This window comes from Ochotona princeps, chromosome X (assembly GCF_030435755.1).
Source record: "Ochotona princeps isolate mOchPri1 chromosome X, mOchPri1.hap1, whole genome shotgun sequence".
Classification (NCBI taxonomy): Eukaryota; Metazoa; Chordata; class Mammalia; order Lagomorpha; family Ochotonidae; genus Ochotona; species Ochotona princeps.
In genome coordinates, this window is record NC_080865.1 from 70,791,059 (window position 1) to 70,807,621 (window position 16,563).

The 16,563-nt window shown below is 35.8% G+C and overlaps 2 protein-coding genes across 4 annotated transcripts in view; both read right to left on the reverse strand.

The window, feature by feature from the left end:
* Nucleotides 1-731, reverse strand: part of RBM41 (RNA binding motif protein 41) — a 48,083-nt gene extending 47,352 nt beyond the window's left edge. Inside the window, exon 1 of one of the 2 annotated variants that reach the window (XM_058658689.1) lies at nt 545-731. The gene's annotated coding sequence lies outside the window, so the exon portion shown is untranslated. The remainder of the gene's footprint in view (nt 1-544) is intronic. The other variant, XM_004590170.3, reaches the window with a different exon arrangement.
* Nucleotides 732-3,806: 3,075 nt separating this feature from the next.
* The window catches only part of NUP62CL (nucleoporin 62 C-terminal like), a 100,165-nt gene continuing 87,408 nt past the window's right edge, over nt 3,807-16,563 (reverse strand). The window contains exon 9 of one of the 2 annotated variants that reach the window (XM_058658478.1): nt 3,807-4,880. In XM_058658478.1, coding sequence (XP_058514461.1) covers nt 4,860-4,880 — 21 coding nt within the window. In that variant the 3' untranslated portion in view covers nt 3,807-4,859. The remainder of the gene's footprint in view (nt 4,881-16,563) is intronic. The other variant, XM_058658477.1, reaches the window with a different exon arrangement.

Genomic DNA, 16,563 nt, shown 5'->3' on the forward strand with positions numbered 1-16,563 from the left:
GGCAGAGCAGCTGATATTCAATCTGAAGCCCACATGGGATGCCAGCAATGCAGGTGTTGGCTTAACCCATTACAACACAATGCCAGACCCAAATAAAGTTTAAATTTTAAAATTACACTGAAATAACATTTTTCACCATCAGATTGGGGAAGATACAGAAGCCATACACAAACACACACATACACACACACACAATGTATATATCTTCATTATATATATACATATATATATAATGCTTATCTGTGAAATTGTAGGGAAACAGGCACTCTCAATACATTGCTGGTAGGAACATAAATTGGTAAAACCTCTGGGACAGGCAATTTGAATTCACTGGTGAAATTATATATACATGTTCCTTTTCAATCAGAAATTCAGTATTTAATAGTATCCTCAATACCCCAAGTCCCAAAGTGCATATGCATTATCATTCATTGCAACGTTGTTTATAATAACAAGATACTGGAAAATAATACCCAAGAATATGCAACATTCATTCAACGAAAAACTAGACAGCAGTTACAAATATTAAAAGTTCTGTACCTACTTGAGGGCAACGCTGTGGCACAGTAGATGCAGCCTGTGGTGCCCGCATCCTATATGGATGAATGTTTGAGTCCTGGCTACTCCACTTCTGATTCAACTCCCTGCTTGTACACCTGGAAAGGCAGTGGAAGATGGCTCAAGTACTTTGTCCCCTGCACCCACACTAGAGACTGGGAGAAAACTCTGGACTCCTGGTTTCAGACTGGTCCAGTTTTGGCTGTTGTGGCCATCTGGGATTGAACTAGTAGATAGAAAATGTCTGAAATAACACATTTCGCCTATCAGACTGGGAAAAATACTGAAGTTAGATATATAGTATGCTACTGCTGGTAGGAATATAAACTGGTAAAACCTGTGTCTTTTTAACTGTTCCAAGTAAAAATAGATCTTTTTAAAAAGTTCCCGACTGTCTGTTATTGGAAGTCTCCAAAATATATCTGATACAACAGCAATATTCTAAACAAGCTATACTGTCTCCTTCTATTTGTGTAAAAAAATGGGGAAATATGTTTGTACATGCAAAATAAAAATTTATCTAAAGCAAACAACGGTAGGTGAATGCCACCAGGAGAGGAAAATGGATGGCTAGGGTTAACAGTAGGAACAACTCTTCTCTGTGCATCTTTTTTGTGCCTTCTGAATTTTGAGCCATATAATTATATTACCTACATAATTACAACATAAGTTTTAAAAATCTGGTATCACAATAAGCCAAAGGTAAAAGATTGTAGGTTATGGGGAAAGGCAAAAGAATCACTCGTCTTAGGTTCAAATATCAGTTCTAAATCCTCAACAATACAAGACCGTAGGGTTTGGAGGCAATCTAGACTTGACCTTTTGCTTTGGCATGCCACAAGGCTATGTGTGTTAGTAAAAATTTTAAACTGCCTAGGCTGGTTGCCTAATCTTTAAAATGAGGATACTACCACCAATAAGTAGGGTAGCTATACAAAAAATATGGTTTAAACTCAATTTATGATAGCTTGGTCATCTCTGGGTAAGTATTCTGTTATTCATTATGTTCAGACTTATGTTCAACTTGAGTTGATTTGTACTGTGATGCTCAAGTCACAAGAAAAAGAACAAAGAGAAGCTGCTTGAAAACTCTGTACTTTCTAGCCCGAGAACTTCTGGCAGGTTGAAAATACCATTGTAGATATTAGTTATTTAAAATCTGTCATAGGCAAATAGATGTGCTCTTGAAACACAAAGGTGAATGAATGCAGACAGAACATGTACCGCTTTGTTGCTTTGGCACAGAACATGGACTGAATTCAAGCAGAAACAAAACGTAAGTCACATCATAGCCTAAACCATTAGGTAAATCCTGTGTGGTGGTGGTAGTGGGGAAGCTGGGGATGGTGGGCCTGAATTCTGCTCAACCGAACTGTCCAATCAACACATTTGTCAATAACATGAAAGTTGTCAGTGTGTTTTCCCTCTGTGAAGGTGGCAAATGTAGAACACATATCACACAAAATTTGGATTCAAATAAAATAAAACATAGTCTATTGCTACTGATTTGATACACACATTACAAATGCACTAGGTGGGATGAGTGGAGAATTAAAGAGAGAAAGATACACTCACACAACCATGGCAACTGGGAAGCAAGGGCATCAGGACTGTACTTTGTCTCTATGCAAAACAGTAGCCAGCCTCAGTGTTAGGCACCAAGGGAAATTTGCACGAGAATAAAAAATAGGTTATTCCTAATTTTATCAAACTTTTTAACTGCAATAATAGCTGTTCAATTTTCTACAGTATTCTTCTCTCCACCTTAAAAAGAAATCAGATAATGTATTGAAAGCTTTGGGATCTCTAGATAATATTCATGGGCAGAGATCTTACCAGAAAGTAATTTTACAACTTTACCTCTGGAAGAACTTATGACAAACTGAAAAATGTCTCGTTTGTCTTTCTGGCAATTTAACAAGTTTAGTTTAATTTTTTTTAAAGATTTTATTGTTATTGGAAAGCCGAATATACAGAGAGGAGGAGAGACAGAGAGGAAGATCTTCCATCCGATGTTTCACTCCCCAAGTGAGCCACAACGGGCCGGTGTGCGCCGATCCGATGCCGGGAAGCAGGAACCTCTTCCAGGTCTCCCACGCGGGTGCAGGGTCCCAATGCTCTGGGCCGTCCTCAACTGCTTTCCCAGGCCACAAGCAGGGAGCCGGATGGGAAGTGGAGCTGCCGGGATTAGAACAGGTGCCCATATGGGATCCCGGGGGCGTTCAAGGCGAGGACTTTAGCCGCTAGGCCACGTCGCCGGGCCCAAGTTTAGTTTAATTAAACAAGAAGTTTCTCTAAAAGAATCTTCTACTTAACTTAAGCACATTTTCAAGGTTATCCTTTGTAGGTACTTAGTTTGCAGCATACTTGTAATGAATATATTATGAAACTATTTTAATTCCAAGACATGGGAAAAGATGACAAAACCAAAAATCTTCTCTTGAATCAGCTCATCACCTAATATGAAGCTTAAACAATGTGCATGTCTTTCACATTTCAAAAATGAGACTACCAAAATACTGTTAGAATATAGAACCGTTTCAAAGGTTTAAAAATGGATGCACACTAGGAAAGTGTCAACATTACAAAATAAAGAATTCTATTTCAGCCATTTATTATAACTGGTTAACAATGGCTAGGAGGGTTTAATACTGAAGTACTTAACCTAAACACTGTTTCTAATATTTTAAACTAACATTTGCTCAGCAATGTCATGTCTTATAGACATGTTAGAACCAGAATCAGAAAGAACCTTACAGATGATTCAGTCCAAGGTTCCAGATTCCAGATAACATATTGAGATCCCCCAGTAAATCTTAATCTGGAAGCCACCCAAAATTCTCTGGCACATTGTATACATCCTAAACAGAAAAAAAAAAAATGGACTCCCAGTGAAGGTAGTGTTACTTAGTAAGTACAAGCAGTACAAACCTTTTTCTTTTACTTAGAAATCTCAAAAGTTCATCAAAATGAAAACCAGTTTTTTTTTTCCCTCACAAAACAAATGGATAAACCCTAATATTGTCTTCCATGCAGAAAATGTCTTTGGAGTGTAATAGTAGTAACACTGAACTTGTGGGCGGGCATTTGGCACAGCAGTTAAAACATTGCTCAAGATAGTCACATCCTTACTAGAATATCTTTGTTTACAGTTCCAAGTATAATGTTATACTAAAAAATCTATGCTTACCTTACAGAAATGACCCACAAGATTAAATGGTCTCTGAACTATTTCCACATTCCCTAATTTTGAGTGGTTACAAAAACCCACCTGACCAGAAGCCACTTTTCAGAAATTTGATAAGAATAAACAGAACATGTAAGTTCTGATATTTTTTCACTGACAATATTCATTTCAAACATATTTTCTTCCTGTGGTGTGTACCCCTCATGATGGGTTATCTGCCAGCAGTAAAATAAAATTTCAACCCAGTAAGAATAGGCAAGTAAGCTCTAGTCACTTAAATTCTTTCAGGTAGTTTATTTTGATATACCTTTTTCTTTTTAGACCATCACATTTGTGATTTAGGTAAAACAAGAAAATGTAAGAGACCAGACTGTTTCAAAGTTAAGAGCAAGATTTTTTTTTTCCTTAAAAAAATAACACATAAAACTGCCAACTACAAATCACATGCTAAAAAACAAACTGAACCTCATGATATCTACTGATCAAAAAATAACTGAATTTTTTTACCCTCTTAACAACCTAATTCAAACTCTGAAACTATTGTAACTTTTCTGCCCTTTTCTGAGTTGCTACTAACACTTCAATTCAAAACATACTTCTTCATATTATCAATATTGTTTTTATCCAGATGGGAATTACTTATATCTCAAACTAGACAGTAAGGTTTTATTGAGGAGACATACTTTATAGTAAATAACACTGCATTGTGTGTAACAAACACATAGTAAAGGCTCTGGGCACATTTATTGGGAAAACAACTCGACAATTCAGTGAAAGTGAAAAAGAAGATGGCTGTTGGTGGGAGGTTGTGGAACGAAGGAGAGTAAGATCTAAATCACACACACAGAATCAACATCTAATAAGTTCTTGCTTGTCGAAGCGGGTAAATACAGCTTTGATTTATTTCAGCAAAGCTACTGTATAATTCTCAAACACGTGTATAATTAGCTACAATAAAAGAATAGCTGTAAATACTACTCTGTTTGGCATCAGCAGAATTCATAGTTAACAATCCAAAAACATGCTGAAGATATTATTTTTCAATGAGAAGCAATCTTGATAGTGCGTTTCTACTCCTTGCGGTGACAATACTTGGAGATGCACGTTATCTTTTCTATCCTCCTCTGCATCGTTCCTATGGGGGGAAAAGTCACATGATCATTAATCTGAGGTCAAAATATTCCAGGAACATAACTTACAATATTACTTCAACATGCAATGTACATATCAACTTTTTGACAGACTTGTTTTTATTGGAAAAACAGATTTACAGAGAGAAGGAGAGGCAGAGAAATCTTCCATCTGCTGGTTCACTCCCCAAGTGTTTACAACAGACAGAGCCGAGCTGATCTGAAGCCAGGAGACTGGAGCCAGCCACCCCTTTGGGGTCTCCAACATGCGAACAGGGCTCTAGGGACTAGAACCATCTTCACTGCTTTCCCAGGCAACAAGCAGTGAGCTAGGACAAGAACTGGCATCCGTATGGGATTCTGGTGCTTGCAGTGGGAGGCCATTACACTGGTCTCTGTATACATCAATTTTAAGAAGTTTAAGTTTTAGAAAAAAAAATTATCTGACTGAAAATTATACAAACAATGTACCAGCATGTTTTTATCTACTCTGTAGCATTTAGGCAAGTAACAGTGCACTTGACATACATGTTTTATTGGAGAGAAGTATTACCTGTTTTTTTGCAAAAGTCATTACAGCATAAAAGTGATTATTAATTTGAGGGTATAAACTTTGGTGGGTCTTAGCTACTTATAAGCAATGAGTATACTGTCTATTTGCAATTGAGTTTGTTTTAAATGGTTTGGTTAATTTAGGGGTTCTTAAATTTGTTCAGAGGACAGCATCACAAAATTCTATAATTTTTTTTTGTATAAAACAATCCCGATAAGCTAGTAAAAATATGCTACTGAAGTAAGCATGATAATCTAAATCTACTGACACAAAAATAAACCTGGGCAGTGATTTCAGTGTTCATTAATGCTTTCAAGTGGATAAGCAATAACTGGTGCTCAACAAGAACGTGAAATGTTATGAAAAAACATTTACAATTAAACAATGTATGTTAATTTCATTTTGTAAACTGGAAAAGCCCAATGTTACTCAGTTTTTATAGTGTAATACCTTACTATAATTTACTATAATTTACAATATGTAGATATTCTGTAAGATCTGACTATTAAAATGCCACAGAAACTGTGTATGTAGAGCTCGGCAAAAATAACTCTCCTTTTTTAAAAATAATAACTCACTGCAGCATGCAATCTTCCCCCAAAATGACACTTTTTAATGTGACAGAACCACAAATGTACATTACAACAAACCATGAACCTGATTCCAGAAGTGTCAACATCAGTACAATATACTAATTTACTGATTGACACATAGTAATACAAAGAAGTACATTAGTAACAATTTTAAATAAATAAGATGTTAAGATAAGCAAATCAGCATTATTTAGTGTTTCATAAACATTTTGTCAAGTACTCTATTTGCATTCTCAAACTACTTCTGTTTTAGCATACTTTACGTTTGTCAGAACTGGCACTTTTTTTTTTAAAGATTTATTTTATTTTTATTACAAAGTCAGATATACTGAGAGGAGGAGAGATAGAGAGGAAGTGGAGCTGCCGGGATTAGAACCAGTGGCCATATGGGATCAAGGCGAGGACCTTAGCCACTAGGCCACGCTACTGAGCCCAGAACTGGCACTTTCTAAAGCCCAAAAATTGTGCCCAGGGTACAAAATTCTGACCCTACGAAATGTATCAATGATTGGTTCCTGCTAATGTTCTAAAATGTATATTATAATAGAAGTAAATATTACTAATAATTAAAAGTTGGGACAAAATTGTCATATAGGTTTTGGTATTATTAGAAGTAATTATACTGAGCAATATGAAAACAAATTGCATTTGTAATAGTGTGAAAAGAATTAAATACTGAATAAAACTGGTAGTGAAGACTACAAAATATTGTTAGGAGTAATTAAAGAACATTTGAATAATAGAAGACGTGTTTGTCTACAGACTGAAAGACTCAATATTAAGCTAACAATTCTCCATAAAGTATTATGCATATTTAATGTAATCCCTATTGAAATCCCAGCTAGATTTTTAAAATTGAAGTACATAAGCTTACTTTAAAATTTATATGGATAGTGCTTAAATAAACATGAAACAGCAGATGTCTCTTTGACAAAGCGATTTTATTTCTTTTGGATATATACCCAGTAATCGAATTACTTTTAATTTTGAGAGAAACCTCCATATTGTTTTTCCACAATGGCTGTGATGAGTTAAATTCCCAGCAATGGTGTCTAAGGGTTCACTTTTCTTCACATCCTTGTCATTTGCTGGGTTTTTTTGTCTTTATGACGGTAAAGATAATAACTCATTGTGATTTTAAATTTGCATTTCCTTGATAATCAGTGATAAAATTTTCATGCACCTGTTGACCATTTGCCTGACTTTTGAGAAATGTCTGTTAAGATCTACTGTTCATTTTTTAATTGACACATTAGTCACAATAGGCAAGAAATTGACATAATTAAACACCCATCAACTGTTGAATGGATAAAGAAATAAGGCACATACACACAAACAGATATTTTTCAGTGACACAAATCATGAAATATTATAATTTTAAACAACATCAATAAAACTGCACAAGTACACAAAGACAAATACCCCATGGCAACACTCCTATCTGGAGCACAAAAAATTCAATCTCATAAAAGTTAAAGTGGTGGGAAGCAAACTCATTTCTAGCTCAGTGCAATGCACCAACATGGCATCCTACTGGTTCCACCAACTGGGTTGACCAAAAGCGATCTTAACCATGACACATGATAATCAAGCTCTCTTCAGCTGAACATAAGGAAAAGATCCTTAAATGTGCACATGAAAAAAATCAGCTGACCTATAGAGGAATGGCAATTAAATTCACAGCTGATCTCTCAAAAGAAATTCTACAGCTAGAAGAGAATGCAGCAACATATTTCAGATTCTGAAAGAAAAAAATTTTGGCCTAGAATAACATACCCAGAAAGCTTTCTTTTGTCTTTGAAAATGAAATAAAATTCTTCCACAGCAAGGAAAAGCTCAAACAATTCGCCTCTTCCCAGACCTTCCTACAAATGATACTTAAAGATGTTCTCTTGAGAAGAGAAAGGGAATAGCACACATCAAAACCAAAGGCAAATGTGCAGAACAGCCATTAAAAGGACAACAGAAGACTAAATCAAAAAATGAACAACCCATTGTTAACATCACAGGATCAAATTACCACCAATTCATATTAACCCTGAATGCAAAAGGCTTAAATGAATCAATCAAATGTCATAGATTAGTACACTGGATTAAAAAAACAAAACCCATCTATCTGTTGCCTACAGGAGACCCATCTCACCAACAAACATGAGTGGAAACTCTATCTCATGGATTTTCATGTTTTGTTTTGTTTTTCTTTCAAAATAATTTTTCCTCTCATATTAAATTCCTCACTGATTCATAGGTCATACAATAGCATCATTTTCTTTAAAAAGGTTCTTGATTTTCTTTTTCATTTTTCAGCGACACATTAGTCTTTCGATAGCATGTTAATTTAGCTTCATGGCTTTGTAAATTTCTATTTTTCTTCCTGCTGCTTTTGTTTTGTGGCTTTTCATTTAAGAAGATGTATAGTAACTGTGTAATGGAGATGATCACATCCAGATGTGAGTATACAATGCAGGATGCATCTCTACTTCCTGATCAAAGATAGACTCCTAAATGCAACTGTTAGATATATCTTGACAGTGGGATGCTGGACTCTATGCCATTGTACGTGCTCATAAATGATGGACTGTTTATGAAGAATCACAACATTGTAATAGCATAAGGGAAAGAAGGACTATCTGGAGTGTGGAAAGAAGGGACTTGGGGAGGGGGTAAGAGAAATCCCAGAGCCTATGGAACTGTACCAGAAAATTAATAAAAAATGAATTTTAAGAAAGAAAATGGTAGTTACAAGAAGCCATGGACACCAAGGACTAGATCCCAACAGACAAGGAGAACACGGGGAATTGGAGTGCCTTCGGAGGCCAAGAACTCTGAGGTTACCTACCCCCGTTTGGGTCTACCACTTGGGATGGAAGAAACCCAAATCCTTCCTCACAGGATCCAAGGTCATTGGAACAACATCCAGAAGCCCTAAGCAGTCCGCAGAAACAGAACAGTAAATTTCCTTCGGGACTAGGAAGAGGAGCTTTCTCTGGTCCTTACTCAGTTTCAACTTTGGATCCCCAACTTCTCTTGCAATGACCATCAGGGTTGCTCCGGAGCCCCCCACCCCAAAACACACACACCCCAAAACACACACACACAAATTAGAATAGAGAACAAGGAAAGCTTAGAATCAGACAGGAAAAAGCGTGGATCCACATATACCTTACTAGGTGGGACACAAAGATTAGTTGCTCCTCACTTGGGTACTGAAGATTTCTCTGCACACCCCTCCTAAAACTGTTCTGCACCTCAACTGTTGTTAGATTTAAAAGCCAGTTTAGACTATCCTAAAATTTGCCATGTGCAGAAAAATTATGCTTCAACACTGTAAACTGCTAAATACTAAAATGAAAATAGCCATTTAAAGGTGTATAGCAGCCGGTTCTGTGTATAAACAAAAATTGAAATGTCAATGAAGTAGTCACAGGATGTGGTTAAGAACTTGCAATTTTTAACATATTGATTACTCAATACCATGTCAATTAATCCCATAATGTTGTAAATTGTTGTTGATGTTGTGTTGGGGCTTTCAATTGACCGGGGTGATATTCTGCCAGCTCTACCTTCAGACCAAAGATGGTCTCCCCAAGAAGCCATTGAATTTATCTGGACAATAAGATGCTGGACTCTATGCTTGGTATATGTTTGCAAAGAAAGAATCTTGACTTAATTTGAACTGTAATACAGCAACAAGGCGGAGGAATCCACCATGGGGGTAGGGCACGGGTAGAGTTTGGGGGAAGCCCAGAGCCTATGAAACTGTGTCACATAATGCAATGTAATTAATAAAAAAGAAAGACAATTTGTAAAAAAAAAAAAAAAAAAGAAGCCATGGAGTATAGGAGAAAGGGAGGGATGCGAAAGGTTGGTTAAAGAGCACTAGGTTATCGCTAAATAGTAAGAAAGGTTTCTGGTGTGCTATTGCACAGTAGAGTGAATATAGATATTGACAACATACTGATATTGATATTGACAACAAAGAAGCTAGAAGAATGTATTTGGAAAGTTTCCATCATAAAAAAAGTTACATGATGTCATGATGTGTTTATCCAGCTAGGCCATTACATAATTCACACACACACACACACCCCTCGCTTGGTTACCAGGAATATGCACGTTTTATATATCCGTTAAAAAATGTGTATACATTTAAAAATTATTTGTGGGTGGTAAGATTGGACTACTTGAACTACTTGACCTATCGCCAGTTGAATCCCGGGGCACACATGAGCAGGAAGCTTAAATGTTGCATATAGCAGAACTTATACCCAAGGTATAAGCAATAGTCTCTTTTTATCAACTGCTGCTGGGGAGCTAGATGTACATTCAAACGTAATTGAACCCCTATTTTTACCTAAACAGAAAAATCAACTCAAGGTTGATAACCCATGTAAATGTAAAAGTTATTAAAAAGCTATCCCTTAACTGACAAGTATATAAACAAAACATGTCATATATCCATCCAATACAATACTACACAGCAATGAAAAGTACCAAAGTACATATTACAACATGATTGAACCTTAAAACCACTATGGAAATGAAAGAGATTGAACCTTAAAACCACTATGGAAATGAAAGAAACCATATAAAAGGTCACATACAATATGACTGATTCAATTCATATAAACTCTTCAGAAAAGACACATTTATAAAAACGTAAAGTTGGCTAATAGTTACCTGGTATATAAGATAGGCATGGAGAGTAACTGCAAACAGGTGGCAGGATATATGGGGAAGGTAATGAAAATTTTTTCACAACTAAATTGTATGATATTTATACAACTCTAAACCCTTAGCTAAATGAATATCATTTAAGGTGATATATTTGTATGTATAAAAATAATTTCAAATGATTTTTCCCTAAGAAGATACTGGCGAAGCTGCCTTCACCCAATTCTATTCTGTTTTTGCCACAGACGCTCTTTTATTTCAACTTAACCTGTTTGGAAACATTTTAGGTAAATACTCACAAACCCTAGTAGGATATATATATGAAGAGATTGACTAATACAACTCAAACACAGATGTCTAGTAAACAATATTTCTTCTTATTATGTAGCATTAAATTTACCACCAAAGAAAATAATGTACTCTCATAAGTATTGCCAACATATTTCCAGTTCTCCTAGAAAAACAATTAGGACAGTGGGAGAAAATCCTGACAGAAAAATGATCAAAAGACACAACAGGCAATTAAGAAAATTACATACACACTGTTTATAAACTTTCCTGAAAACATGAAACCTCCTTAGTCACCTGCATTCCTCAGGTTAAGGCAGGAAAATACTATGTTCACCTACGAATCCTGGTAAGGAATGATGATAATGGTGATGGTAGTGGTGATGATTATTGAAGTAGCAGTATTAGAAAGAGTGTAGAAAATGACTACCCTAATGAAATGTTGGTGAAAATAAAAATTAGGAGCAAGAATGGGGCTTAACAGGCTAATCCTCCACCATCATTCCATATGGGCAAGAGTTGGAGTACCAGCTGCTCCACTTCCAATCCAGTTCCCTGGGCATGGCCTGGGAAAGCAGCAGAGGATGGTTCAAGTCCTTGGGTCCCTGCACCCATGTGGGAGACCTGGAAGAAGCTCCTTGATCCTGACTTCAGATTAGCTCAGCTCTGGCCATTGTGGCTACTTGGGGAGTGCAGCAGTGGTTGGAAGATCTCTCTATAACTTAGCCTTTAAAATAAAAATAAATAAATCTTTTTTAAAAGAATTAAAAAATAAAAATTAGTACAATTTCCCCGGAAGGAAATATATTAAAAGCCTTTGAAACTGACAATATTCCTGATTCAACTTTTTCATTTCAAAAGAGAGTTAGATATAAAAGTATGGACCTGGTAAATAAAGTATTGGTAAAAATGTAGAAAACTAAGCAAATGAGGAAATAAAATTTTAAGGAAAACAACAAATTGTGAAATTAAAAAAGATATATAGTATGTTACATGGGTAGACTATGATTCAAGCATTAAAGGTTGTCTCATGTGAAACATTAAATTGTATAGATATGTTGGGAAGATGAGGAAAATGTGTGTACATTAATATGTATGTATATATGCTCTCCATATGATACTCTTATATAGGTACAAATACTCATTTATTTATGATGTAACAAATTAAATCTCAACTCGCATTTTGAAAAGTCAGTAGAGAAAGTCCAACAGGGGTAAACTAAAAAGTAAGAGTATACACAATATTTACACATATAAAATAAATAATTACTTCCTGGTATGATAGTCTCCATTGTGCAGTACATCTTAGAGAATATATGGATATATTTGTTAACCAAAATCTTTTTAATTCTGTACTTTGTTTAAAGGTTGTCTTATATTAGAAAGATCATAAGATATTTGTCTTTTGCAGACTGGCTTACTTCACTAAGCATATTGATTTCCAGTTGGGACCATGTTTTTGCAAACGGTAGGATTTCATTCTTTTTTTTTTTTATGAATGAGTAGTATTCCTCATTGATAAAGTAGTTTCTTTATCAGTTCCTCTTTTGACAGGCATCTGGGTTGTTTTCATGTTCACTATTGTGGATTGTGCTGTTATAAAGTTGCAGGTTGTTTTCTCATATGCAGATTTCAGTTTTTTTTTTTTTTTGATATATTCCCAGGAGTGGGATAGCTGGGCCGCATGTAGAACAATTCTCAGTTGTCTGAGCACTCTCCATACTGACTTGTATAGCGCCTGCACTAATCTACATTGCCACCAAGAGTGGATTAGTGTCCGCTTCCTGTCCACATCCTTTCCAGGAGTTGTTTGTTGATTCCCCCAAGGAAGCTTTTAAATATATCTTTACAGTATAATACTAGATTTTTAAAACTTTACCTACCATATCATGATACATTTAAATAGAAAGTTAAACTTATAACTGTTACTAAAGGACTATACTACTGTAATTATAAAAGGGGGAAGAGTGGAAGGGGAATATTGGAAGAGAGAAAGAGGAGGAGGGAGGAATCTCTATACCTACATAACTGTATCATGGAAAATAATTTTTTTAAGTAAATAGTTATTTTTCTTAAAGTTACAGTAATTGAAAGTGATTGCCTTTGGGGGTAGGAAGTCAGATGTAGAGAATGAGGTGATTTTTCCATAACAAATTATTCCACTTTCAAGGCCAGAAATGCAGAAGATCTGAAGTAGGAATGTGAAATTATGAGTCTGCTAAAAAGAATTCAAGAAATATTTAAGAAAAAAGAAAAAGAAAAGGAGTTATAGGTCTGGGAGGCCCAGGAGAGTTGGTTTTAAATGAGTTTAATTTGATGTTGTTTTGGAATATCTATTTCATTGTGCAGATGTTTGTTCACGTGGAGTTTTATAATGAATAATAAAAGAACCGTTAATGAAACTGATGGCTAGAGATGAGTGATAACTGGGGTAAAAAGATAACTGATTAACAGAAATGCCATAAAAGAGAAACAGCTAGGAACAAGGAGAGGTCTCAAACCAATGATCTATGCTCCTATCTTCAGAAAATAAAGAACTAAATCCATACAAGGCAGGAAGAAAGGAAATAATAAAGACAAAGGCAAATATCAAAGAAATTGTAAACAAAGACAGCATAGAAAAATCAATGAAATAACTAATTCTTGAAGGAAAAATCAATAAAACTCTAGGAAGACGAGAGAGAGAGAGAGAGAGAGAAAAAAAGAGGGAGCGAGGAAGTACAAATTACCAGCATCAGAAAAGAAACAGGGTATATAATAAATTCTACAACAATTCAAAGCGTAAAGAGGAAACCCTACTAACAGCTTCATACTTAAACAGCCAGACAGACCGAACAGTTTCACTAGAGAAGTTTACAAAAGTTTTAGAGAATAATTGATATCAGTATTGATGTTGTGGTGTAGCTAGTTAAGCTGTCACTTGCAATGCTTCCGTGCCATATCTGAGTGTTAGTTAAATCTCTATTGCTCCATTTCCAATCTAGCTTCCTGCTTATTTGCCTGGGAAGGCAGCAGAAGATAGTCTAGTTTCAGGGCCACTGTCACATACACCAGACTCAGATGGAATTTCTGACTCCTAGCTTCAGTTTGGTCCAGACCTGACTATTGCAGTGCTTTGGGAAGTCCAAGCAGTGGATGAGAAAATCTGTTTCTCTTATCTTTGTCTCTTCTTTCACTGACATACTGCCTTACAAACAAATATATACACAGGTATATAAAAAAAAAGGAATGCAATTCAATTCTTCAAAGACCTTTCTAAAAAGTTAGAGGCCAATACTATCTTTTTGCTCTACTGGGATTCCCTTGGTTCCCTTGCGGTTATGGACACTAATGTGGAATTAACTTAAAGAAATCCATGGATCATGCATTAATGAACAAAAACATGAATCACTTTGTATGGTAGCATTCACTTCCTAGCACCTGTGGGAAAGCACCAAGTACCAAAATTTTGAAGGCTAATTATCGCCCATCATCGTTATACAATAGATTGAATTTAAATAATTTCATCAAGTCCTAAGTCTTCTTCAAAAGCTTCATGTTTCATCTGCATTGAACTTCTCCACTGTACTCTCTGACAAAATAAAGGCTTAAATAGCATAAAATGCAGTAATTAAATTCCATTTTATATTCCTTACTCTGACTTCTTTTTGATTCCCTTGGCATTAGGGTTTTATGATGTTATTTTATACTAACATAAAAAAACAACACTTTCTAAAAATTACATGTTCTGCGGTTCTAAGTTTTCATCGGTAGAGAAGCATAAGCTTAGCATAAGTTTTGGATTACGTTTTCCGTTGTTATCTTTATATATATATAAGGTTGAATCAAGAATTTAAAAAAGGAGGAGGAAGGTTTGCATTACATTTAAGGCTACATTATACTATCAAAAGCTTTAATAGCTTATGGGCCCAGCACGGTAGCCTAGCAGCTAAAGTCCTTGCCTTGCATGAGCTGCGAGCCCATATGGGCGCCGGTTCATGTGCTGGTGATCCCGCTTCCCATCCAGCTCCCTGGTTGTGGCCTGGGAAAGCGGTTGAGAACAGCCCAAAGCCTTGGGACCCTACACCTGTGTGGGGGACCTGGAAGAGGCTCCTGGCTTCAGTTCTGCGCAGTTCCAGCCATTATGGCCGCTTGGGAAGTAAACCATCAAATGGAAGATCTTCCTCCCTGTCTCTCCTCACTGTATATCTGACTTTCCAATAAAAATAAATAAATCTTTTTTAAAAAGCTGTAATACCTTAGAGAAAAGGGCCCTCCATTATTTGTAGAGTGAACATGATAACACTTTTTCTGCTTGCCTCACAGGACTGTTGTGAGGATAAAATGAAACAATGTACACAAAAAGGACTTTAATGCAAAAAGTACAACGCAGGTCTCTGCTAATAGATTCCAAGTCCTGGATATTGTGGCCATATGGGGAAGTAAACAGCAAGTGAAAGATATCTCTCTCTCTAACATGTTCTGATAAATAAATAAACCTTTAACAACAAATTAACTATACATTTAAAAATCGAATACGGTATCAAGACAAATTTAGGAGATATATATATATATATATCAGAGCGAAGTCAAACTTATGACACACATATAAAACTAACTCATCATGAAAAATTTGTCAATATAATTAATATAGCATAACCAGGAGTTAAGGATAGAAAATAATATTTTATGAACTAGACCAGAAAAAAAATTTGGCAAAATCCAGTGTCCACTCTGATTTTGAAAAACTGTCCATAAGTTAGCAACAGAGGGAAAGAACCTAAACTTGATGGAGTGTCTACAAAGTCCTTTAGTGAACATCACATTTAAGGTGAAGAACTGAAAATGTTTTCATGGAAGATCATAAACAAAACAAGAATGTCTGTTCTCATCACCCTACTCAACACAGAACTGGAAATCCTACTCAATGAAAAGGCAAGTCCAAGAAATATATATAGTATAGCACTTAGAAAGGAAGAAATATTATTGGACCTATTTTTCAGATGAAATAAATACCTGTACAGAATACTTCCCCTACAAATTCCAGGAAGAGAAAGAAAAAAGGAAAGAAAGAACAAAGAAAGGAGGAAGAAAGGGAAGGAAAAGACAGGCATGGTAGTTGTGCTTGGTGGTCTAAGCTATCATCTACTGTACCAGCACCCCATTCGGGCACCTCTTCGTGTCCCAGACATTCCACTTCTGATCAATATCCTTGCTAATGCACCTGGGGAACCAGTAGATGTCCCAAATGCATTGGCCTCTGTACCTAGAAGATCCAGGTGAAGTTTTTTTTCCCCAATGCTACCATCTCTTTTTAAGCTTTATATAGACTTATGATTGTTTTTTGAAAGACTATATTATTGCAATAAAATAGGGGAAATCAGTGGAGGGAGCAGAGGAAAGGATATCCCAGAGTCTTTGGAACTGTATCATAAAATAAGTAAATAAAGTAATTTAAAAATACTTATACAAAGTGTACGCATTTTACATACATCAGCACTACAGATTTAGGAGCTTACTGACACTTACTCCTCACTCCTGTCCACATTCCACTCCTCCTTCCTTATTTCTCCCCCCACCCCTGTTTCTTACAAGACCATG